Genomic DNA, 26,620 nt, shown 5'->3' with positions numbered 1-26,620 from the left:
TCAAGAACTTCCGTCTGTTGAATGTTTTCTAATCACCTGTCACGTTTAGGGCCAGACTGAGGCCAAAACTGTGGACTGAGAACTCAATACAGGTTGCCCCCAAAGTGGCTAGCAGGAACCCTGTTACTTAGCTGCCTCTGTGCCATCCGAGGCCTGCATTAGGAGGAAGTTGGGGTCAGGAGCAGGGAAGCTGAATCCTGACCCAGCACTGTGGTAGTGGATGTGAGTGTCACAACACAAGGCCCAACGCCAGCCTTTTATGACTGCATTTTATGTGTGGTTTCCCTTACCCCTTCACACTTGCCCTATTGCTAAAAAGTTTACCCTGAACCATACTGATTATTTGGGTCACCAAAATGAAGTGGTCCTTGTGAAGTTTAGAAGCAATGGGCGTTCTGTAAATGGCAGCTGCTGATAACATTTCTTAGGTTAATTGTTAGAGAACTTGAATTACATAGTTTGGAAGGTTTTTCCAAAATACCAAATGGAGTGGGTGTTAGTGTCTTACAGAAAGTGATTTTTAAAATATATTATGGCATTTATTTTTTATGTTAATTCAGTCATACAACATTTTTAGTAAACATAAGACAATAAAGACTTATTTTTCTTCTCCCAAATATCTTTGTTTGCTTTTATATGTGTGGGGATACCTCTTTATTTCCAATTCTGCAGTAGAGTGTAGGATTTGTCATGTGTCTTGAAACTTTTAAAATTCTGTTTAAAATAGTGTTGGTGGGCTTTAATGAGGGTGGTGAAGGAAAAGATCATCAAACAAGATGAAAGAGTGGAAGGATGAGGTAAAATAAAGGGATTAAGAGGGCAGGGAGTTAGACTAGGATTATAGGGTTTTTGCTTCTAAAACCATGAAGTCTTAGATGAAATACATTTAAGAAACTTATTGTTAGTGATGTCAAAATTATCCAAAATGCTAAGTGGGATTTTTAAATTTCTTAGTACCATAATTTGAGGGCAGAATTGTAGGGAAACTGAACAGCTGCTTCTTTTTAAAAAGGTTGAAATGATGTGTGATTATACTGTATTAATGAGACACATCAGTGATGATACTTTATGAAAGAAATCTGACACGTAAGAAATGTATGTGACTTATTTAGAAAAAAATTTTGTTGGAAAGGTAGATTTAAAGAAAGAAGGAGAAACAAAGATCTATCCACTGACTGGTTTACTCCCCGAAGACCACCACAGCTGGAGCTGAGTCAATCTGAAGACATGGGTTTCCTCTGGGTCTCCTACATGGATGTAGGGTCCTAAGGACTGGAGCCATCCTGTGTTGCCTTCTCAGGCCAGGCCATAAGCAGGGAGCTGGACGGAAAGTGGAGCAGCTGGGACACGATCCGGCACCCATATGGGATCCTGGTGCTTGTAAGGGAAGGATTAGCCAATTGAGCAACCGTGCTGGATCCTTTTTTTTTTTTTTTTTTGGTTTGTTTTTGTCTTTTAAAAGATGTATTTATTTTTTATTGGAAAGGCAGATTTACAGAAAGAAGGAAAAACAGGAAGATCCTCCATTCACTGACTCCCCCAATGTCTGCAGTGGCCCAGGCTGAGCTGATCCAAAGCTAGGAACCAGGAACTTCTGGGTCTCCCATGAGGGTACAGGGTCTCAAGGCACTAGACCATCCTCTTTTGCTCTCCTGGCCATATTCAGAGAGCTGGATAGGAAGTGGAACAGTCAGGACACAAATTAATGCCTGGTTGAAATATTGGCACTTGGAAGTGGAGGATTAGCCAATTGAGACAACTCACTGGCTCTTATATGTGACTTTTTGCCATGGTCTGTGTTTTGGTAGTCAGAAAAGTGTGTTGACTAAGTCGATTTTTAACAAAGCAGTTAAGTCTACATCGGTGGATTTTGGTTTCTTCTGTTTAAGTTATATAGTTAGTATCACTCAATGAAGAATAGTTGTGGAGAACAGTCTTTGAGTATAATGTTCAAGTATTCTAAGAATTGGATTTCTAGTGCTGGTTCAATAGCTTTGGTAGTCCTGTAGGTGGCAGTGTTTGTATTAATTTAAATATACTGCATGCTGTATGAATGAAATCCTTTCATTGCTTGCTTTCAACATTAGGCAGAATAAAACTATTCATTTAACTTAGCAGCTTTTTAAGATCCATTGTAATATCCTTTATGTAAAGTAGCAATCATGGAATTAAAGGATCTTGTCAAAGTGGTAGGTTTTTTTGTGTGTGTGTGTGTGGAGATAAAGTAGTTCATATCCAGGGCTTAATGTTGAATTCCAGTCTAAATTGGAAGAAATTAATTTTTCTGGCGTTCAATGCAAAAAATAGTTGTTATTTTTAGCTTTTTTGGGTCCCAAGCTAGGTTTAGTGTTTTTTAGCTGAATTAAATGAGATAGAAGTTATTTTTTATATATGTTTCTTGAACCTTTTCCTATTTGTAGAAAAAAAATTGAAATTCCTTTTCAATTTTGAATTTCTTGGTCATTTTTCTAGCTTTGCTTTTTTCCCCTTATTTATCTTCACCGTAATGCACCATGGTGAATCTTCATTCTTCTAAGGACTGTAGGTAATTTCCATTCTTTAATATACGTCGTTAGCCAGCTTAAATGATGGAATTCTGTGGCCGCAGCAGAAGTCGTCACTGACAGTATGGGAGAGGCTGGGTATTCCTTAAATGCTCCTTGCTGCCTCCCCCGTGTTCAGTCTTCTGGGATTCTGTGGAACAGCGCGGCTCAGTGTGGGTAACCTGGCATTAGTTACATAATCCTCTCCTTCGTCTTTGGCTCTTTCTTAGCTAAAATATTTATGGTAGGATATTTAGAGCGATTTCATAACCTGCCTTTCTTCTCGCTCTCCCATGTGTTAGTCCTGTTGCATTCCTTCATACTTTTGTGCTCTGAGTGGCTGTGTTTCCTGCCTTAGCTCCTGTGTGCGGGGTCATCGTGGCAGTAGTGTAGAGCAAGTGTCTGTCAGCATCGTGCAGCATCTTGTTTGGTGTCTGAGCAAAGGCAGCGTGGATTGATGTCCTGTGGGAAAAGGTCCCCTGTGAGGATTTGTCACATTTGTAATGAAGGAACTTTATTTTGTTGAGTTTAAAACACTGAGACACCTTCAAATGTTATCAGAGATGGTAGGTAATCGTTCCAATTTAGTTAGTGTTGTTGGATTTGACACCACTTCCCACAAAATGTCACACATAAAGGAATTTTATTCCATTCTTGGTCTTTTTCATTGGAGGTCACATTCTCAATTGTAGTGGTAAATTATCGCCCTGAATCCCAGTGGTAGCTGACATACAATGGCAGCTTTCCAACGTATGCTTGCTTATCCATTTTACAGGTGTAGCAATGATGCAGATAGTCAGCTGCCCGTATGTAAAGACAGTCGCTACCACCAAGACCGGTAATTTTTAAAACCATCTTAGTTTGTTTTGTCTGTAAGTTGGCATGGTAGTGAATGTTGTTGTTTCTCCTTTTATTTATTTATTTTTTTTGCCCAAGTGAGTGGATTTTTTTATATTTTTCTTTTTAATGAGCAATATATATGCAGTTGTCATATTTGGCCAACACTCGATTTTCCCAATTGCCTGTAGTATTAGCCTCTTTGTTTCACAAAAGCAAATAAGGTCAGATCACTTTATATCTTGATTTATGTAATAAGTGTTAACAACTTCATTCTCATATTCATAGCATTTAATTTTATTTTTGATGTGTTTTTAAGTTAAATATAAAAAAATCATTTCCATGTGTTCAGTGATGTGATGACGCTTGCATGCTAGTGAGTATATGTGTGTGAATATTTGTGTGTACAGTATATATTTGCATTTTAAAGTTACTCAAGCAAAGTTAAAAAGCTGGAAATTAAATTCTGGTTTAGGATTTCACAGTTTCGTTTCAATTTTGAGTTGTGTATCCTTAGTTTAATAATTTTGTTTATTTAGTATCAGCTTATTTGGCTGTCTTGTAAAGTGTGTAAATGGCTTATCTTCTAAAAACTGAAGGCAGCTTTTGCTTAGGACAGGAATAGACAGAGCGCACACTGATAGCTGGCCTTGGTCACTTAGATTGGGTAATCCTAGTCATTTATTTTAAAGTAAGAAATCTTGCATCTTTTTAAGCATATTAGGGCTGCAGATTAATTTTGCCTTAGGCAATATGCTCAGCAAATATAATTTGTGATTTCACTAGAATTTGAGAAATTATAAAAATTATTTCTGTTCATAGAGAATGATTTTTATCATTTATTATGTTAAGACCTCATCATGAGTAAGACCCAAATGTGTCAGTATTTTGCAGGTACTTCTTGGGTTGAATTTCTGCATCTGATTGAAATTAACCATTAGAACTTCAAAAAAAAAAAAAAAAAACAGGGTCATAGAATGAAGTAGTATTTAAAATCTCTTTTTATATGATTTTTTTGTTCCATTGATTCATTTATTAATATTTGGTAAGATTTAGCTCCTAGAGTTTAATTGCATCTAATTTTCCCTCCCTCTTTCTGTAGGTGTACTGCCTGGAATGGCCCCTCCCATTGTGCCTATGATACATCCTCAAGTTGCTATTGCAGCTTCTCCTGCTGCCTTAGCTGGAGCAACAGCAGTTTCTGAATGGACTGAGTATAAAACAGCGGATGGGAAAACCTATTATTATAACAACAGAACGTTAGAATCAACCTGGGAAAAACCACAAGAACTAAAGGAAAAAGGTATTGTTTTAACAATTTGGGATACACTTTGGTCAGTGAAATCCTTTCAGGATGTCTGATTTTTTTTTTTAACGCGTACTTGAGGGACTTTCTAATAACATTGTTATGGGATTATTTATGCCACTAAGTTGGAATTTATTTAAAAAACAAGTTCTGTCTGGACACTTGTCATTCATTGTTTGTTGTTTGGAGCAGTTAAGACACGTACTTTTTTTTGCTCCTGTTAAAAATTGCATAATTTAGAAAGGAATGTATGTTTTGTGAGGAAAAAATTTAGGTCACCATCCTTTTATCTCTGTCTAAAAACCTTTCTTTTTTGCTTTTCATCACAATGAATGTCTGAATGACCTCAGAGATGCTTTGTCCCCTCACCAGTCAGTTTCCTGATTGGTAGAGCAAGATACTTGAAGTTGAACATCACATTATATGCAAGCCAGTGATACTACAAGGAAGGACATTTTATTTTTGTGTTTAATAACCAGAAATAGAATATCTTAACTGCTTAGTCTCTGGAGTTCTTTCAAAAATCGTATCAAAACCTGTAACACAGTCTTTTCTTTTTAATAGAAAAGTTGGAGGAGAAGATCAAAGAGCCGATTAAAGAACCCTCGGAAGAACCTCTGCCGATGGAGACGGAGGAGGAGGATGCGAAAGAAGAACCTATGAAGGAGATGAAGGAGGTGAGAGCCCGTGGCCCACTAGTTGCTATAAGGTTGATCTCTGAAGTCTCAGAGTTCTGGTTTCTAACTCGATGTTTCCTTTGAATGCTTTGTTGAATTACTTCCTGAGGCCTGCAGGAAGAAGGGGTCTTAGGCCAGAGCTTAGACCGTCCCTGTTTCTTGACATGTTAAGGTCATTAAGTGCGACTTTGTGTTTGGGGGTATTGGGGATATTTTTATCTGTCTGCGTGGAATAAATACCTTTATAAATACAGACTTTTGCCTTTTGGAGCTTCCATTTCTCACGTGGGGCCTGATGATATTCCATGTTTTCAATGTTAGAAGAGTTAATGGAACTAAGCAACCATCTTAAAAGAAGAGGTTGCCTTTGTCTCTCCTGTGTTTCATTTTAGCCTTTAAGGTTAGATCGGCTGCTGCTGCTGGCTTCTGTGGTAGAATGCAGCTCTTTCTGGTGTGTCAACGAGTTGAAACTTTGAGAAATTCTAGCTAAGTTTTTCCTTCCTCATTCTGACGGGCAGATCCAGTGTTGGTTGCACTGGGAGGTGTTTGCGGTGATGCTTAAAACTAATTGTGTGTCTGTTCTTCACCAAGTGTGGATAATGCCGTTTCTCCTAGGAGCCCAAAGAGGAGGAGATGACTGAAGAAGAAAAGGCTGCCCAGAAGGCAAAACCAGTAGCTACTACTCCTATTCCTGGTACTCCATGGTATGTGCTCAGCTTAAGTAACCAGTTTTTGTTTTTCCAAATCATACATTATTGTTGCATGTTTAGAAGGAAAAGATGCTTTTGACAAGTTTTCTTATGTTGACTTTATATCTACCAAATGTTTCCTGTTTGTTGTATTTGGAGTGTGCATACCTAAAATTGTTAACAAGTATCTTCCTTTCTTTGTGGTACCCTCTGTTAATGGTTTAGTTTTCAGAATGTAAATGTGTGGTCCACCTTTGATCTTATACACATCTCTGCTGTGTGATCATTCTTGTGGGATTATGTAAGTTGCTTTTTTGAAAGGCAGAGATAGAGAATAGAGAAGACTTCATCTGCTGATTCACTCTGCAAATAGCTGCAGTGGTTGAGGCGGGGCTGAGCTGGAATCAGGAGCCAGGAGCTTTTTGTCTCATATGAAGTGGTGCAAATACTTAGGCTGTCCCCCGTTATTTTCCCATGCACTTTAGCAGGGAACTGGAATGTAAGTGGAGCAGTTGAGACTCAAGCTGGTACCCATATGGGGTGCTGACCTTAAAGGCAGAGGCCTCATGTACTAAGCCACAACCCCTGCAGTACTTAGGGCGTGACAAAGTGCCTGTATTAGTTAGGATAGGATTAGTTAGATTAGTTAGGATAGGATTATATAGCAAGGAAGGATTTACCACTTATTCATAGTTATTGTTGCTAATTTGTACATTTAACATTTCTGTTTCTACTGCAGTTGCTGTGTTTGTGTCTGATGCGGAGGATCCATTTGAGACTAACTCCTTTATAGCTCTGCTTCCTACTGTGACAAGATGCTTTGTTTTTCTCATGGGTTTCCTGTCTCAGGGATAGCACAAGTGTAGGAGCTATGGAGTTGATACTCCGGGATTAATTAGTATTTCTAGGCTTTTTTGGTAAATGCAGGTGGAAGATGCATGTAAAGGTGCATCATGACATTACTTGCCATTGTTTTCTAAGATTTATTTATTTTTACTTGAAAATTAGAGGTATGGAGATGTAGAAATATAAATCTGTCTGCCAGGTTGCTCTGCAAATGATCATATTTGGACTGGACTGGACTGGACTGTGTGAATCCAGGAGCCGGAAGATTCCTCTGGGTCTCCCATGTGGGTGCAGGGTCCAAGGTTTTGGGCCGTCCTGTGCTGCTTGTCCAGGCTCTAAACAGGGAGCTGGATGGGAAGTGCTGTAGCCATGACTTGAACTGATGCTCATGTGAGGTGCTGGTGCCACAGAGGGAAGATCAGCTTGCTATGCCACCACACTGGCCCCCACTGCAAGATTATTTTCCAGTCCTTAGTGTCTGTTTTATTTTGATATGTCATTTCTTGCTGAATGGAATTTTTAAAATATTTATCTACTTTAATGTTAGAGAGAGATAAAGAATCACCTATTCACTGGTTCATTGGTTCACTCCCCAAATGGCCACATTGACTAGGCTGGTGGTCCAGGCCAAAGGCAGGAACCTGTGCCTCCAGCTAGCTCTCCCACATAGATGGCAGGGCCCTGCAAGCACTTGGCACATCTGCTTTCCCAGGCGCATTAACAAGGAGGTGGGTCAGAAACAAAATGGTCAGTACTTGAGCTGGCACTATGGTGAGGGATGTTAATATCATAGGCAGTGACTTAGACTGAGCACACTGCCTGCCCCCAGATAATTGTTTTCTATTTGGCTTTACTAACTAGGTGAACAGAATCATTTCAGAAAACAATCTTTGGGACAGATATTGTATGCAGCACATTGTGGTGCTGCCTGCGATGCCTACATCCTGTGTTACCTGTCGGAGTGTCGGTTAACAGTCTGCCTGCTGTGCTTGCAGTCTGGGTTCCTGCTGCTGTACCCTGCCAGGCAGCAGAGGACAGCTGCAGTGCTTGGCCTCCTGCCACCAGCGGGCAGGCCTGCACAGAGTTCTGGGCTCCTGGAGTTGGCCTGGCCGCAGCCCTGAGTGAGCTGCTGGATGGAAGTGTTCTCTGTCTTTTGGTCTCTATCCCTCTGTCTTAAAACAAATGAAAGCAGTCAACCTGTTCATTGGAAAAAAAAGAAACTTACAGAGATATATAATTGATCCAAAATCAAAGTGATTAAGATAGTGTGTGTTCAGAGAACCTGTCCTGAGTTGTGGTTTTCAAAAAAAAAAAAAAAATCATTTTCAGTTTGCTTGCCTTTTACTCTGGATTTATTTGTGCTTCCTTTTCTGTTTCTTTAGTGTATTGCTCTGCTTCCCCCTCCCCCCCCCGACAATGTAAGCATTGAAAGCCGGGTTTCCTCCGAAAATGGGAGCAAGGAGTATCCTCTGGGTCTCCTGTGTGAGTTCAGAGACCGGAGGCCTTGGGCCATCCTCCACTGCTTTCCAGACCATTAGCAAGGAGTTGGATGGGAAGTGTAGCAGCCGGGAATCAACCTGGTACCACCCTAGAGAAAAAGCTTAATATCTGATTGCTTTTTGCATTATAGGTTCTGTGAAATTTCAAAATGTCACTCATCTTCGGCTTGCCATCTGTTAATGACCTTTGGATTATTGGGTGGCAAATTTCTGGTTTCTGTTGCACCTGCAGCTGCCCATGGTTTGCTACCATGTTAGTCTGCAACTCAGGACCATGTCAGGGCAGAACTGTGTGCGAGGAGAAGGAGCAGTGTAAATGCTTCTGTAAACTTTATCTCTGCATCTTCCTACTTATGTGATTATTATAAAACTTTACAAAGGCCTCACATTTTCTTTCTTCTTTTTTTTTTTTAACTGAGTTTTTTACTTGTAATTAATAGAATAGGCTAAGGTGCCATCTAATTGGTGCTTTTCTTTAGCTATTGTATCAAAAGTAATCAAGTCCTAAAGCTTCTAAAAAAGTTAATGTGCCTTTGGTTTGTTAAACTACAACAACAAATCAACACAGTATTCTTTCAGTGGAGTGCTATGGTTTGTTTTACTTTTGGATGACTAAGAGCTTTATTATTTGCTGGCTTAAAAAAATTCATTCTTTATGATACTTTAAAATTTAGTGCTCTCAAATTGGGTTTTATTAATGGCATTTCCTTTCTTACTATCCTGCCCTTTTTGTTTTTGTTTTTGACAGGTTGACAGTGAAAAAATAAATGTTTATATATAAAATAAATTCCGTGACATGAGAAACTTACATTTTGGATTAATTCCTAGGTGTGTTGTTTGGACCGGTGATGAGCGAGTCTTCTTTTATAATCCCACCACTCGTCTTTCTATGTGGGATCGACCTGATGATTTGATTGGAAGGGCAGATGTTGACAAAATTATTCAGGAGCCCCCTCATAAAAAAGGAATGGAAGATATGAAGAAGCTCAGTAAGTTTTAAATGAGGATCCATCCTCCAATTTCAACATTGTTTTACTATCTTGATACACTATATGAGAGCCATTCTGGATTGAGTGCAAGAGCTTGAATATAAAAATTGAGAATTTGAATAAGGTTGTGCTAAGGTGTATGTATGCTTTTAACTTACTGACCCTGTCAACGTTTTATTAATCTGAGATGTTTGTGCTATCACTGCTTGTCAGTTGTTATACTACTGAACTACCCCCAGTAAGCCTGTCAACAACTTTGTGACTAGCTGTTTATTTTCTGAAATAATCAACTTCTACATAGTATATTTTAGTATTTTTAGTGCTAAGTACTTTTAGTAGTTAGTACTTTTTTAGTGTTAAGACTTTGTGAAAATACAAAGCTCAAGTCTTTTGATTGAGATGCTAAGCCTTATTTCTAGGAGTATAGACAGACCTAACATTTCAAAGATTGTCTCAAAGACGATCTGCATTATATTCTAACAACATCTCCGTATATTGAGTCTAAACGTTGGCACGTGATTTTTTTTTTTGAGATTTATTTATTTTTATTACAAAGTCAGATACACAGAGAGGAGGAGAGACAGAGAGGAAGATCTATTCGATGATTCACTCCCCAAGTGACCGCAGTGGCCGGTGCTGCGCTGATCCGAAGCCGGGAACCAGGAACCTCTTCCAGGTCTCCCACATGGGTGCAGGGTCCCAAGGTATTGGGCCGTCCTTGCCTGCTTTCCCAGGCCACAAGCAGGGAGCTGGATGGGAAGTGGAGCTGCTGGGATTAGAACCTGTGCCAATATGGGATCGCAGTACGCTCAAGGCGAGGACTTTAGCCGCTAGGCCACACCGCCGGGCCTGGCACGTGATTTTTGCCATTGGGCTGGTGGGATTGATCTTTTAGAGCCCCTGCCCGTATATTATAGAAGACTAATAAGCCAATCGTTTAGTAGTTCTAATGGAATGAATACTATTTGTTGCTATTGAGAAGATTCTGTAGTGTATTTGCACCTGCTCATATCAACATTGGAAATATGTCTTCCAGGACACCCGACCCCAACAATGCTGTCCATCCAAAAGTGGCAGTTCTCTATGAGTGCAAGTAAGTGAACTCAACTACAGCCTGTTCTTAGTTCTGTGAAAACAAGTATTTTGATAGTGGGATTCAAGATAAATTCGATGGTTGCTTTATTTTTGTTCAGAATTTTATTAAATTTTGTCTTACAGTTAAAGAAGAACAGGAATTAATGGAAGAAATTAGTGAAGATGAACCTGTTAAAGCAAAAAAACGGAAGTAAGTTATGCATATACTTTGTGGTTCCAGGTAGATTTTTCGTGCAAAAGTCGGCTAGATCATAATCAGTTTATGACTGGGGGAGGTAGCTGTTGTGTATGTTGTCAGCAGAGAGAAGTCATGATTGCTTTCTTAGGCCTGATGTTAAATAGCTTTATTTTAAAAAGTAGACATGGTGTCCCTTCTGTTGCTAGAATTGTAAGAGACTTGGGTTATTCAAATGTGTATCAGAAAGCCGAATGACAACATAAGAATTCTTTTCAGAAATTCATTAGATCTAAATTCTGTTAAATAAATAAATAGTAAGCTTTCATCCTAATATAGATGCCAGTAGACACCACTCAGAGCTCATAAAAACGTAGACATGTCTTTATACTTACCTTGTAGTTCTGGATTTTATAGTTATTACTGCCTGGTAAGATGGGAACCCACAAGCTTAGGAGGTGGGTGCTTTAAAGAAAGACTGCCACGGGTGGACGGATTAGCTTGGCCATTGCTCTAGGAATGGGTAAAATGTGAATGTTACTTATCGTGGAGGGTGGAAGGTTGGGTTAGAGGGTGTGGAGGTGGGGGAGGGAGGGAATGGGACCATTATTTAGCAGCAAAAAGGAAAGTTTGAGTCATTAGGAACTAGCTTCTTTTAGTCCTCATGAAAAGGACAGATTGAATGCAGCCAAATTATGGCAAGGGAATGAGTACAACAACCCCTGTCAAGGGTGATTCTTGTTTAAAAAAGCTTGCTTATTGGTAACAGTGTTTAAGAAATTAAAGTACTGAAGAGAATCACCCGTAATCTATCACCTTGACACAGCTATTCTCATCTTTGCAATTGACTTTTTAGTTCTTGATCAAATGTATAAGTATTTTTATCAGTAGCGATCAAGTTTTTGTTCTTTTGAAAAATTTTAGAATAAGAAATTTGTTTTCTTAACTGTTACATGACTGTATTCATTCTGTTTATGTACCGTAATTTTGGATGTTCCTACAATGTTAAACTTTTAGGTTGTTTTTAATTGTTTGTTCTTATAGACAACTCTGTAAGGTTTTTAACTGCTTTTATCAGGAGAATGTCAAAGAAGCCCTTTATGTGGATTGCCCGAGCTTCTCTATTTAGGTACAAAGCTAAAAGCCTATTTTTTCCTGGCTTAGTTTTTCTTTTATTTCTTTTATTGAGATAGATAGTGATAGTTTGTATTGTGACATTTTCATTTAGTGTAATTCTATAAAAGTTAATTGTTTTCGTTAGTTATATTTCTTGGATGTCTTTTAACTTTATTTAAGTAGTTCTTAAATAAATTATGATAAGAGGATATATTGTTTGGCAAATTGCTTTTACCTGTTTGTTTTGTGCATATCTTAGGTCACAGACTATCTCGCTAAGTTCCTGCAGGTCACGGACTATGTCTTCTATTTCTTTTGACTCATTCCCTAAGTTGCTAATTACCTCTCATTTGTGGGTTAGCCTTAGTTCTGTGTAATATTTTGGGCTACCTACAGTTCTGTATATAATGTTTTTAAATTTCTAGATGTTTTGCTTTCCTAATTCCCTTAAGTTTGTATAGGGAATATGAATCAGTTTTATAAAGTAATGTATTCTTAGCAGATCATGTTTAAGAAGGAAGATCTGCTAAAATATTTTTGGACTTTTTCTTTTTCATGAATGGGCCTTTTTTGTAGTAGATGTGCTTGAGAGGTGACTTGATACGATGTGGTCTCACTGGAGCACCACCCAGCACCAGTTGCTCTTAGCCCCAAGGTGCATTTTTGGAGGAACAACAAGTAGTTTAGTCATTGATGAACAATTCTAATTCCACCTAACTACTCCTGGGCCCATGTTGCTCTCTGGGACCTGTCCTTCAACTTAAATCTCAACTTACCACCCAGAAAGTGAGTAATAAAAATGTCAGGTAGGTAAGGTATATCTGTGTCACATATCCCCTTGGCCAAATCTGAAATTATTTGAATTTTATTTTCAAATGCTTGAGAATATTTAATGCCAATTTTTATGAGCTTTTAAAAATATTTTGTGTTCCTAATGTAAAACACTTTTAAGAAATGCCATTTTTTCTATATCATTTCAAGAACTAAAAAAATGATATTCTGTGTTGATTAATTTTAACACATAGCTTTACTGCAATGTTAGATAAGCTTTTTCTTTTAGTAAAATAATTCACTTTATGTTTAGACAAGGGTTAGGGGAACATAGCCAGTTAAAGATATATAGATTTTCCTAACAATGTAGCCACTGTAACATTAGAAACTCTGTAATTTTATTATGATGATACAAGTTGTTTATCCCTTAGAGTTCATTTGAGATCCTCAGTATAATTTGTTTTTTGCCAAAAATATGCTGCTCAGTAGTGAGTCTTGAAAATTCCATTGATTTTAAGATTGTCAGTAAGATTTGTTATTAATATTTTGTTAGTTGATGCCTTATGTTTTATCTTTTGTAGGAGAGATGATAATAAAGACATTGATTCGGAAAAAGAAGCTGCCATGGAAGCTGAAATTAAAGCTGCCCGAGAAAGGGCCATTGTCCCTCTGGAGGCCCGAATGAAGCAGTTCAAGGACATGCTGCTAGAGAGAGGGGTCAGAAAACAATCTTTGGGGGAGATATTTCTGTTTTGTATAAGTAATATAAATATGTCTTGCTAAAAGGTCAAATCTCAGGTTAGTGCTCATGTTATGGGGGGGACAAGGGAACCTGTCACGTTACTGTACTGTGTTGGAAAACAGCCTTTCTCTTGATAATTCAAATCATATTTAACTAAATACCATTTTACTACCCTTCTAAGTACAAATAACATTTAATACATTTTGAGTCATTAAATTTTGGTGAGTAATATAAGACGGGTATTAACATTACAGAATGGCGGACTACTCGGGATAGGTAAGGTATATATGATTCTTCCTTTCATATCTTTTAGTTAAAGACCAGCGGATCATCTGTGTTACAGTTGGGTGTTTACTTGAAAAGGAATTTCAGCCTTTTAGTCATATTCACAGATTCATTTAATAAGTAAAATTGTGCAATTTCAAATTATAACATTGTTCATGAGCTTGAAGCAAGTATGGGAAATCAAAATGCAGATCTTCCAAAGCTTTTTCTGATGTTCCGATTTTTTAAATGTCACGCAGTAGTGGTTATTTTAATGAGTAATTAAGTGTGTTATTTGTGTATAACATAGAAATGTTCAGAGCCAATTAGTGTGGGAATTTGCTGCTAGCCTCCCACTGCTTGTCATGTATTAGTGATGGCTACGTCACTATGGTTTTTATGTCTCCTTTATAAACAGATGTCCTGTAGATTTCAAGCAAAATTATGACCTTTATGTGTTGAGAACCAACTTAATTATGAGGCAATACATTTTTTATTTTAAAGGTTTCTGCCTTTTCAACGTGGGAGAAGGAGTTGCATAAGATAGTTTTTGATCCTCGATACTTACTCCTCAATCCTAAAGAGAGAAAACAGGTAAAAGGAAAATAGCAGTAAAACATGTATCCTCTGTCAGTGTGCTTTCTAAGTTGTAAGGAATAAAGTGCCAGTCTTTATTCCTAAAATGGGACTTCACAGTCTTGTGTCTTGGCATATAGTCATGTGTGTGTTTGTGTGTAGACATTTATGTTCTTATACTTTTGCCCTTAAGGACTTGGTTGTTGTTGCTTGAATTTTGTCATTATGTCTTATACACATTGAACTTATGTATAAAGTGGTTTTTAAAAATTTCTTTTAAATACATACATTAATTCACTTTTTGTGAAAGCAGTGATGCAGATGTAGAGCAAAGTAGAAGATGTAGGACTTGATCTGACACTCCCTCAGAGATAAGACCACTGAACCTTGGTTCATACCGTGTGTGTGTTCTTTTGTTGATATGTAATACTCAAAGACACAACACAAAGTCCATTCCAGTGTGTGCTAAACTGTTTTTGTTATAGAGAATGAGCAGTGCTTCAGGTCTCTGAGCAAGAGTTGCACTAACTAGAGTTAACCTTTTTACTGAGTTGCCGTTCATTGCGGTCATTCAGCGATACATGTCTTGTGATGATTGCTTCTTCCTCTATAACATTATAACACTCCTGAATTACGTGATTGTTTGATTATTTGAACTTTCTGACATTGATCGCTATAGCATGGTGACTTGACAACTTGGCTGTCATACTGTTGAGATGAAAGATTTGTTTTGCTCCTGGTAGGGTGCTGCTTTATGTTTGTAATAGCTGGAAAGGTTCCCCATACTTTATGCTATTAGGCCTATGGGTCTAAGCATAGATTTTATTATTTTAATTTTTGAGATTTAAAAATTTATTTTAAAGAGTTAAGGACTGAAAGGGAGAGACAGAGAGATCTTCCACCTGCTGGTTCACTCCTCGGAGGACCACAATGGTCAGGCCTGGGCTGTGCAGGAGCCAGCAGCTTCATCTGGGTCTCCTACATGGGGCCAGGGGTCCAAGTATCTGGGCTGTCTTCACCTGCTTTTCCCAGGCAATTAGCAGAGAGCTGAAATGAAGAGGAGCAGCAGGGACATGAACTGGCCACCCACGTGGGATGCTGGTGTCACATGTGGTGCTTTTACCTGCTGTGCTGCAACACTGGTCCCTATCATGAATTTTAACAAAAGAGAAAATTTAGAGTTCTAGATGTGTATTAATAGCTGTATTAGAAAGCCATGACTTTTCACATACATGTGTAAGCACGTTTCGAGCTTTGTAGCTTTTTTTTATAAAGAGTGCATAATTGTTTCATTTTCATCTCAGCTTGATGGATGATGTGTCTAAAAGCCTATCATGATTCTTTCTCCTTTTTAAACTTTGAGATCAAATTAAGTGCTCTTACTTAAAAAAAGATAGTGCTTCCGTCTCACTTAGGGTAACATGGAGGCTTTGTTTTTCGCCTGTGACATCCTAACATACTCGGTCGGGTCGGCCTCTTGCGGCTTGCGTTCGTGTGTCCATTGGAGCCATGGTGGACTGGATCTTCATTAAGCCGGACTCGTTTTGCTATTTGTTCTTCCCCAGATATCGAAGTACCATCTCATGCTTTCTGTACTTTAAATTGCCCTCATATCTAAATTATCCATGGTTACTTAAATGTTTGTCATCTGTTGCTTCCTAACAGAATGTAAATCCTGCTCGAGACAGGAACCTTGCGTTGTTAATTGCTGCAGAAGTTGTGTGTAAACAATGCCTTAGCTGAATATCTCTAAAGATTTATCTTTAAACTTTTATGACTTTTTATGCTGCAATTCATGTTTGAGTGATGAAATCATAAGTTATATATACAGGAATGAGGTTCCTTTTCAATTTTGGAAATAGTCTATGAGCTGATAATGCATAGCTCCACAGGGCAGTTATGTAAAAACTCTAAGGTTTTCATGCCTTTGAAGTGGAATTTTTTTTCCTTAGAAGCATAAAAAGTGAACATTTGATATTTGTGTTCTAAATAATGTATTTTATGTTATGATTTTCCTTATTTAATCCTGTATAGAAGGTTACAAACATGGTCAGAAATGTTCCTGTTTTGAGAAAGCTTTAATTTAGTAACATTTTTTTTTAGGTCAAGCTGTTTTCATTTAGGGTGTAAGCTTTTATGTAGGTGGTAATTATTCAGGAACCTCAAAATAAGTTGTCTCTTATTTCAAACTAGACTTTTAAATACATTTCATATTCTGAGGTTTTTAACACTAACGGTGTTTCAGCATGGTAATATATTACTGACACAATTTATGGAGGCATTTAAAAATTTTGCAGAAAATGTAATTAAAGATGATTGTTTTGATGCAAGCAGTATTTGGAAATGCATGCATAGTTGTTGTTTTTTGACTGCACATGATTACTTAGTGTAGAGGTGGTGAATGTCGTATGAACGCCACCAGATCGTTCGGTGTGACCCTGCCAAAGAACCACAAGTGTGATTGGAAATTCAGAAAGTCTGCTGCAGGCTAATTTTTAAGTTGATTATTTTGTATGGCTCGTGTTGTTACAAATAGCCAAAGAGCCCTTGGCAGAGCAAAGGCCTGCCACCCCTTCCTTGGATCAAGAACTGTGACACTGCATGCAGCCCAGAAGCCATTGGGAATGCCCAGGCTGCCCTTGGAGTACGTCTTTTCGCTTTCACTTACAAACATGAGCAGGAAATTTTTCAGACCTGCTTCCTTCCATAGTATTTAATATAACATTTTGGATATTAGGTAATGTTACTTACATTCAGAGCATGAGGCCGAATGTACGCTGAAGCAGGATGCGACCTTTGAGAAGCGTGGCAGTGTAACTACCTCCTGCATCTCAGGGTTAGAAGAGGGCTGCTGAAAATTGTTGGTTTTCTGGTTTTTTTTCTTTAGATTTATTTTTATTTTTATTTAAATGGCAGAGAGATCGTCCATCCACGTGTTCACGCGATGGCTGCAATACACAGTGCCGGTCCAGGAACGTAGTTTCTTTGGGTTCTCCCGCTGTAGGTGCAGCAGCCCGAGGACTTGGGCCATGTGTTGTTGCCTTCTCAGGCATGTAAGCAGGGAGCTGGACTAGAAGTGGGATAGCGTTGACTAACTGGCAGCCACATGGGATGCTCCCCTCACAGGCAGAGGTTTAATGTACTATGCCACTGCGCTGGCCCTGTTTTGTAGCTTATTAAAGGAAAAATAATATGAACTCCCTACAGAGTTACATACATATAGCTTAACAGTTTGGGGAGTAGGAAAGTATGATTTAAAAAAGAATTTGAAAATTATTGTCTTTCTCCTTTAAAGTAGAAATAATTTAGTATTTATTGCCGTGTCATATTTGGAAGGCATATAAAATGGTACATGTGTTGAGCAGAAGATTGATGGGTAATTGTAGATACTTCTGCATATCTTTGAGGATCGGTGTGTGTGTGTTTCCCCCAGGACTTTCTGAGTGACTGGTCTACACTCTTTGCAAATGCACCTTCTGCACAGCTTTTTCCCGAAGATTTCTTTCATCTCTTTTGCTTTGGGTGGTTAGAGGGGGATTACCTGGACCCTGCTTTGTAAATCTTCCATCCTCTTAGCTTCTTGTTAGAATGCCTGTTATTAATTTTCTAAAGATTTACATAATTGAAAAATATTTTTTAAAGATGATTTGGAAAGGAATAGTTACAGAAAGAAAAATGAGAGGCAGATTCGATCTGGTTTGCTCCCCAAAAGGTGCAATGGCGAGGGCTGAGCCAGGCCAAAGCCAGAGCTCTGCTGAGTCTCCCTGCCGGGTAGCCGGAGCCCGACACTGGCGCCGTCGCTTGCACTGCTTCCGCAGCTGCATCAACGCAGTGGCTGGGCATGAGCCAGTGCCTTATTATGGGCTGCTGCTTGATCACTGCCCGCCCCCAAAACAGCTTTCAGTTGTGTCTTTTTCCCTCAGGATTTTGGAGGTACTGTTCTGCTTTTAAGTGTGTGTGTGTGTGTGTTTTGTATGTAAATCTTCTTTGTAGCATATCAGTCATCTCTTCTTAGTCCTTGGTGTCATGTGGACATAGCAAAGGGGGGTACAAGGTTTTTCTTACTTTATGGTTGCTAAACTTAGTTTTACGAGGTTGAAGGTTTGTGTTTTTTTTGTTTTTTGTTTTTGTTTTTGTTTTTTTGCTTCTTTTTTTCTCTCATTTTCCTTTTCTGGAATAGTCTAACTTAGTTCTTGTTTGTTTTTTTCTGTTTAGGGTCCTGCTGTTTTTTTGTTTGTTTTGGTTTTTTAAATGTTTGTTTTTATTTGAAGAATTGAGTTACCAAACAGGAGAGTAGGAGAGGCAAATAGACCCTCCATGTGCTGATTCACTCTCCAAGTGGCTGCAGTAACTGGAGCTTGGCTGGTCCAAAGCCAGGAGCTTCTTCACGTTCTTCCACATGGGTGCTTGGGGCATCTTTTACCACTTTCCCAGACAGTTGGCAGGAAGCTGGGTTGAAAGCAGAACAGCTGGGACTATGGGATTGTGGTACCATAGAGAAAAACCTTATATTTGCTGGTTCTCTCCTCAAATGGCTGCAGCAGCCACAATAAAGCCACAAGAGACTCATTCCTCCAAGCGTCCTCTGTGGATGCAGGGGCCAAGCACGTGGGCCGTTTACAGCTTTCCCAAGCACCTTAGCAGGGAGCTGGATTGGAAGTGGAGCAGCCAGGACTCCAGCTGGTCTCCATATGGGATGCTCCATATGTGTTGTGCCACAGCGCTGTCCCCCACCCCTCAAGAAAGTTAGATTTAATTTTCGTTATGAAATTTATTTCATGATCTTGTCTTTTACACAGAGCTTTCAAAATGCTCTTGGAATATACAAAATCAACAGCTTTCTGACCTTGGATGCCAGTGCTTTGCTCTAGAGACTAGCTTCTGGAATGCAGGAATGGCAGTGTCCAGCAACATCAAGTTGTAGATGGGATCTACATTTAGTGATTTAGCTGTTCTTAGTGGTCTTTTTGCTAGTTTTGCCTTATTGTAGCAACACCCTACCCTTCTGTTGTTGCTGTGGCTCTGTCAGTTCTGAGCTCTGATGATTGGGTGCTTCATTTTTTTTGGTTTTAGTTTTCTCTTTGTTAATTTGGATGCCAGGTCGTGTTCAGCTCCCTCATATCTGTCATGAGCTTGAGCATTTGTCCATCTGCTTTCAGGTTCCAAGTTGCCGTTATCTGTCTTATTCCTTGTCGTTTTTGGATTTTGACCTATTTTAAAAAGCTTTTCTGCTGTCACTTTATTAATAGAGTTTAAAAAGTGGGGAAAAGCTATTCTTTTGATCATCTTGACCAGTGGACATTAAGTGAGGGAAAATACGAAAGAGGCAAGACATGACTGTATTTCTGAGAATAATTAAATTACTTCAAGGGAAAATTGTAGATCCCATACCTTTTTTTTTTTCTAAAATGGATTTGAGAGAACTGATTTGTCTTGCACATTTCTAAATGGCTTAAAATGAGTCATAATACTTGGGGATTTATATTGTTATTTGTACAGTGTATATTTGCATATGAGTATCTATAATTAATCATGTTTCTGTTACAGTTTGAACAAAGGCATTTTTGATGTTGAACTGTCTGTATTACAGGCTCACTTGTCTAACTGGTATATTTTTGTGATAGGTGTTTGATCAGTATGTAAAGACCAGGGCAGAAGAAGAACGCAGGGAAAAGAAAAACAAAATAATGCAAGCTAAGGAAGATTTCAAAAAAATGATGGAGGAAGCCAAGTTCAACCCGAGGTATGTTGAAATCCACGGTGGTGTTTTTCTCCTAAGGTCAGTTTTAGTAAGGCATAAGGGGAGTTTGCAATATTTGTGGAAAATGAAAGATGAGTTTATGTTTTGTGTAGAAGTTTTGAAAGCCTTGCTTTGTTGTTTTTTTATTGCTCAGATTTCCCATGAGCTCTTTGAAGATCTCTTGTATATATGGGTTTCAATGTATTTTGAGGTGCCCTCATTTTCAGAAATTTTGAAATCCATGCTTGTGGTTAAATTGAACTGTCTTTGGGTATTTGGACATGAAAAGCTCTCTTATATGATTATCAGTTTCTACCTTTAAATTTTTTTTGTTAAAATACTTCCTTTAGAGGAACGCTGGATTCTCCTAGAAGCAGCCTTAGTTAAGTGTTGCACTGTGAAAATAGATTATGCATAAGAAACTGAGAAATGATAGAAAATTTGTTTCTCTCTCTATTGTCATATATAATAAATTGCAGAGGGAAAGCAGAATTTATCAAGATAATGAAAGATATCTCATTTCAGAATTTTTTGAGTACTTAAATATTGACCATAATATTTTATTGTGGTCACATATCTATTGTTCATATTGAATTAATGATATCTGATATGAACAATACTGATTGTATACAACATCTTAGATTCTCATTTTGGCCAGCACAGTATAAAAATAGTAGCTGTTAGTTGTGTTAGACTCTTATCAGTGTCTAGCTTTCTGCTGGCATTCTTGTCAGATGGCATGTGTATCAGTAAGTCTTGGCTGTCTGGCTTCCAGTCCAGCTTCCTGCAGACTTTGTTGGCTTGACACTGCTTCCTTCAGCACCACTGATCCCTCTTAACCTCCTTTGGTTTTCATGACACCCTCGTGTGGAAAGTGGTCTTTCCTGTATAGCGTTTGCCTCCTGCTGCCTTAGTCCTCAAGCTCATAACTTTACTGTTGCCAGCTCCCTGGGGCAGATGTGCCTACTGTCCACTTTCCAGCTGTCTTCATCGTGGAGGCTTCCCCGAGGTCCAGGGGCAGTGCAGCTTTCCTCATGGACATCCATCCTGTCATTTATATCAGTCTTGGGCACTGGTTGAAACTGGTTGGTTGCCTCATGTTCCTTGTGTGATTTAGTAGTTACTATAGATAGGGAACTAATCCAGTGGGAGTTAATCTATAATGTCTAGAAGCAGGACTCACTTCCTGTTAGGATGTGCCTTAGTCTGTTTTTTGTCCCTAATATTTGAGAACTTCTGAGAAAGAAAGGGTTCACTTTGATTTACAGTTTGGAGGTTCACAGCTGAGTGAGAGTCAAGCTTCTGGTAAGACCAGTGGTTAGCTGAAGGCTGACCACAGCCAAAGCAAGAAGAAAGAGAAAGGAATCCCTCTTTGATATGACCAGTTCTGTCTCTCTCTCACTCTCTCTACTTTCCTTTTTTAAAGATTTATGTATTTTTATGGAAAAGGCAGAGTTACAGAGAGGAGAAGCAAAGAAAGGGCGTCCATTCATTGCTTCACTTTCCAAATGGCCACAGTGGCCAGAGCTGAGCTGATCTAAAGCCAGGAGTCAGGAGCTTCTTCCTGGTCTCCCACGCAGGTGCAGGGTCCCAAGGCTTTGGGCCATCCTCTGTTGCCTTCCGAGGCCACAAGTGGAGCAGCTGGGACATGAGGCCGTATGGGATGCCGGCACTGGGAATTGGCTGGTTGAGCTGTTGCTCCAGTCCCTTAAGCCCTTAAATAACTGCTGTCCAAGGGCAGGCTCCCAGTTACTCACAGACCTTCCACTGGGCCCAAATCCTCAGTGCCATAAGCGTTTAATTTGTTAACCATTGACGTAAGAGTGAATTTAAACAGCTGCATGGATTTTGAGAGGGGGAACAAATTCAGTGTCTCTGGAATTGATTTTTGCTAGGAAAATGGTGTCTTCTACTGTACTTTTCTGCAAGCAGAAATAGCTCTACCAAAGTTAGCATACTTATTACTTTGTTTCAGAGCTACTTTTAGTGAATTTGCAGCCAAACATGCTAAAGATTCGCGATTCAAAGCAATTGAGAAGATGAAAGATCGAGAAGCCTTGTTTAATGAGTTTGTGGCAGCTGCAAGGAAGAAGGAGAAAGAAGATTCGAAGACCAGAGGTGAGAAGGTAAGGTGCTTTCAGCTGCATTGGTGTGATTAATGTGAGTGGGAAAGTACCAGTATAGTGCTGTTTCTAACCTCATTTGTTGGAATATGTAACTTTTTATGTAATTTTTATGTATTCTGTCATTTTATTTCCATAGTGCTTATGTTGGTACACCAAACTACAAATTTGCTCTAAATTTTATTAAGGCAAATTGCCTGGTAGCCCAGAACCTCTTATTAGGGCTGCCTGTTCCATAGTGACTGCCAAAGTTTGAAGCTTGTTTATAGGTGGTAACATTTGAATTTCAAAGAGCATCTCTCTCTTTTTTTTGTCCTCTAAAAGGTAGTGCTTTAGTGAGTTCTAATCTTGGAGTAAACATATCTTACATATAAAGTATTGCTTATTAGAATTAAAGGTCAGCTATTAAAGATTAATGGATTCCAAATGTCATTTGGTAACAGTGTCAGGAGAGAGGCGCTCAGCACTGAGAAGGCAGGCTGGCTGGGCGGGAGAGGGCATCAGTGATGCACCAGCCCTTCTCTGTCCACGGCGCTTTGTGGTGGAAAAGAACCTCTGCAGCCTAATCAGCCTTGACATTTAGAATTGCCATTTATTCCAGAAAAGTTGCATTATCAAAAATCCTAATAGGAGGTATTGTTAGAGAAGCAGCACTGCTCACTGGGAAGAGGCCTCTTCCATTGACAATTGCAACTTCTGACAGAAATACTTTGAGTTAGAATTATGTTAAGGGATTTTTACAACAATCAGATTTAAAAAATAGTTTATACTAGAAGTTAAATGTTTCTTTTTGTATTTATAATTTCTTTTTCTGAGCACTTTCTGGGTAGTTTTTATATATTTTTATATATACAGATTTGTTTAGCCTAGTATAATCAGCTTTATTTTCTTTTGATTGGGAAATTTTAATTCTCTGCATTATAGGCCTAGCTTTATATCATTACTAAATAAAAAGGAAGTTTCTGAGCAAAGCTTTCTCAGTCAGTTTAAACAATACAAAGTAATAACTAGAGCATCAAAGCAGACATCTGTAAAGTAGGGTTTAAGTTTAGTAGACTTTATGTTCACATTGTGTTAATGAAATGTTATTGCTTTCAAATTATGTTGTGTGTTTTCATTTAATCATTATTGTGACTGTAATTATAACTATATTAATATTATATAGTTACAAACTAGAACCAGAGAACTATACTCAATTTCATTTCTTTCATTTCTTGACTAAACTATCTCAACACTGCAGTCAGCTGTTGTGGTAAAGCTTTAAAAATGACTGCCTGCTGAAGTAGAAACCTGTGAAGAACAATTATTTGTGGTGCGGTCTGGTTTGTTAAGCAGTGTTTTCAAATGAAACAGTATAATTATCATTTTTTTATAGTTTTCATCAGCAGTTTTCCATCTTACAAAAAGTCCCCTGGGAAAAAAACTTACTTTGTCTTACTAGACTTGTTTTTATTTTGTTTGCCAAAGCAGCTTCCCGTGAGTTTTTATTAGTTATTTGATGTTACACACAGTTTTTGGAAAAGCACTTCCAGTGTTGCTTGTGCCACAGCTAATCCTGTATTGGCAAGTTGGGGTTTTTTTTTCTCTTGCTTTTTTTGTTTGTTTGTTTGTTTTAAGCGCAATTCCTGCTGAAGTTAGATGTTTTAGTTACATGAGGGAAGCAAGCGGGGTATAACACTATGAATTGCAACTGATGGTAAATGAGATTTTTAACATTTATGTAGCTGTCAAAATAGTTCTGTGCATTTAGTCAGGTTTAGCAGGATCCACACTGAAAAAAAGTTACATTTAATTTTAAAGTTATCCTTTGTGTGTTATGTTCAAATGCACGGACTTTCTCATAGTATTCCCCCCCCCCCCCCATCCCATTCTTTGTTTTAAACTACAGATCAAATCGGATTTCTTTGAACTCTTGTCGAATCATCACTTGGACAGTCAGTCTCGATGGAGCAAAGTAAAAGATAAAGTAGAAAGTGACCCACGTTACAAAGCTGTAGATAGTTCATCAATGAGAGAAGACCTGTTCAAGCAGTACATTGAGAAAATAGCCAAGGTAATACTGTGCTTACTCATATATCGTTGAGTGGTAGAATTCTTAATTGCAGTTAAGGACATATATTGGCCTCTGGGGGTTTGGGGATGAGGGATAGAGTTCACTTATATTCTTGGTAAAAGCTAGATTTGAATGTATTTGCTAAGTAATTTTCTCAAAACACTGTGATGTTATTGCTAAGAAAGATGTCATATTCTTTCTACAGAATTTAGACTCAGAGAAGGAAAAGGAGCTTGAAAGGCAGGCCCGCATTGAGGCAAGCCTTCGAGAGCGGGAAAGAGAGGTTCAAAAAGCTCGTTCAGAACAAACAAAAGAAATAGATCGGGAGAGAGAGCAGCACAAACGAGAAGAAGCAATCCAGAATTTCAAGGCTCTTCTGTCTGACATGGTATATGTGAATCTTGTTTCTGTTGGAAGTCTGTTGTATTACCTTGTGAACAGAGTTCTTTAAATAGACGCTCAGAATTTAAGTAAATTCAGTACTTATTAGTAGTTACATTTTGGCATTTATTTGCACTAGTTTAATAATACATTAGATGTTTTGCAATTGTGAAAAATTCTTCTTGTAGACACAAAGCTTCATATTTATTGTTCTTGATAAAAGTCATCTTAAATTATTACAATACTTACCTGCCATAGTAATTAACAGTGTGCTGAACATAATTTAACCTTTTTCTTGATGATTTAGGGTCATCATTGTGATGATCAGTTATTGTACATGTAAATGGTATGAGATGTAGGACTGGAGGTGTACTGATCCCAGGAGATACCTTGAAACTTTCTTGAAAATCCTTCTGCCTTGCCCCTCAGGGTTGTTGAGGTATGTAGGGTTTTTTGTCCCTACACTGAATTGCCCCCAGGCTGCTATGCTATACTACTTGTTATTATTATTATAATTATTATTATTTGCCTTCTCTTTGTCACCATCTCTCCTGTATCCATTTCTTTTCGGTCTTTCAATGGAATTCTTTGTGTCACCGTTGGCTTCTGATTTCTTTCCTTGTATCTGCTCCTTTTTCTATCTAATGTTTCTACTTTGGACAATGATAGTGGTTTCCTAATTTCTCTCCCTGCCTTTAACATTTCTCCAAATTTATCTGCTTCATTGTCAGTGAAATCTTTACAAAAAACAGATCTGTTGGTGTTACTCTGTCCACTAGGAGGCACAGGTTCTCCACACTCTAGCAGCTGCCTTCAGGTCAAATCCGTCTTCTTAGTACAATCAAAAACACTTTGCCTTCCTTGTCAGGCACACCCTTGTAATGCCTTAGGACTGTTGCTTCCCTCACGAGCTCTCTGAGCTCCAGCTTCCTGGCCTTGTACAAAGGGACCATGCCTTGTACCGTCGTTCCTCCCTCCAGCCAGAGCGCTTGCACACAGCTCCCAGGCAGTGACAGAGCTCTTCTGGGAGGCTGCTTCTGACCCATCCAGGCGGATTGGATCTTGTTGTTCTGTTGATCACTGCTGTATTCAGTGTACACCTCCTTAATACAATCTTTGCATTTGTCTTGCATATATATCTGCCCTTAAAAAAAAACATAAAAGAAAAACGGAAAGTGAGCTCTTTCAAGGAAAGAACAGCATCTTACTTATTTTGTGCTAGTGCCATACTCAGTATTTACTTGGCAAGTATTTGGATGCTTTATAAATGTTGGCTGTGAGTAAATATTTTTAGATTGTTCTTCCTTCTGTCTATCAGACCTGTTATGTCTTCTATTACCTGATCAAAAAAATTTTATTTGATAAATTAGATACATGAATTGAGTAAATCAAGCTAATTAGCATATGGCTCTGCTTTTCATTTTTTGTGACTTAGACATTTGAGATTTTTACATTATTTTGAACATCATGCACACTTGCTGTCCATAATCACCCTGCTGTGCAGACCTCAAAACTTACTCATGCTTTGTGTCTGAAAACTTATATATATATATTATATATATTTTTTTTGGTTGTTGTTCTGTACTTCTGAGTTCAGCATTTTTAGATTCCACAAATACAGAGACGTTGTATTTGTCTTTGTCTCTGAATTATTATTTCCACTTAGCATGTTTTCCAGGTTCATGTCAACCAAGTTGTAACATGACAGAATGTTCTTTAGGCTGACTAGTATTTCGTTGTGTGTATGAGGTTTTTTTGGTGTGGTATGAGAGAAGGACCCAGTTTCATTTTTCTCCACTTGTTGAAGGTACTGTCCTCTCTCCAGTGTGTGCGAGCCTACAGGGGAAGTCATTTGACTGTAATTGTAATGGTTGATTTCTGGGGTTTGTGTTTTTCTGTGTTGGTTGACTTGCCATTATGCTAGTACCATGGTGATTGATTGTGTCAGCTTCAAGATTATATTTTGAAACCTGAGACTAATACTCCAAGATTGTTTTGGCTGTTTGGCATCTTTTGTGGTTCCATATGAATGAGGTATAACTTTTTCTACTTATTTGAAAAATAACATTGGAATTTGGAATATTTGAAAGAGTGAGTGACAGAAAGGGAGACAGAGTGAGGGAAGTTTTATCTGCTGAAGCCGTGACCCAGGGAACTCTGTCCAGATTGCCTGCACGGGTGACTGGAACCCAGGTTGA

General features: G+C 38.5%; 1 protein-coding gene across 5 annotated transcripts in view; it reads left to right on the top strand.

The window, feature by feature from the left end:
- The window catches only part of TCERG1 (transcription elongation regulator 1), a 48,558-nt gene that overhangs the window by 16,242 nt on the left and 5,696 nt on the right, over positions 1-26,620 (top strand). For 2 of the 5 annotated variants that reach the window (XR_005885727.1, XM_040998552.1), the window contains exons 6-17: positions 4,483-4,683; positions 5,251-5,363; positions 5,979-6,067; positions 9,226-9,386; positions 10,423-10,479; positions 10,605-10,671; positions 13,125-13,260; positions 14,054-14,143; positions 19,750-19,868; positions 21,841-21,991; positions 23,877-24,041; positions 24,247-24,429. Coding sequence is in view for 4 of the 5 variants with exons in the window: in XM_040998552.1 (XP_040854486.1) it covers positions 4,483-4,683; positions 5,251-5,363; positions 5,979-6,067; positions 9,226-9,386; positions 10,423-10,479; positions 10,605-10,671; positions 13,125-13,260; positions 14,054-14,143; positions 19,750-19,868; positions 21,841-21,991; positions 23,877-24,041; positions 24,247-24,429 (1,532 nt within the window). In the remaining variant the exon portion in view is untranslated. Of the gene's footprint in view, positions 1-3,318; positions 3,382-4,482; positions 4,684-5,250; positions 5,364-5,978; positions 6,068-9,225; positions 9,387-10,422; positions 10,480-10,604; positions 10,672-11,734; positions 11,786-13,124; positions 13,261-14,053; positions 14,144-19,749; positions 19,869-21,840; positions 21,992-23,876; positions 24,042-24,246; positions 24,430-26,620 lie in introns of all 5 variants that reach the window. The other 3 variants (XM_040998285.1, XM_040998463.1, XM_040998374.1) reach the window with 3 other exon arrangements.

This window comes from Ochotona curzoniae, unplaced genomic scaffold (assembly GCF_017591425.1).
Source record: "Ochotona curzoniae isolate NIBS_2020 unplaced genomic scaffold, NIBS_Ocur_1.0 contig_1, whole genome shotgun sequence".
NCBI lineage: Eukaryota > Metazoa > Chordata > Mammalia > Lagomorpha > Ochotonidae > Ochotona > Ochotona curzoniae.
The sequence above is the reverse complement of the archived record's forward strand: the minus strand, read 5'-3'. Positions and strand labels throughout refer to the sequence as shown.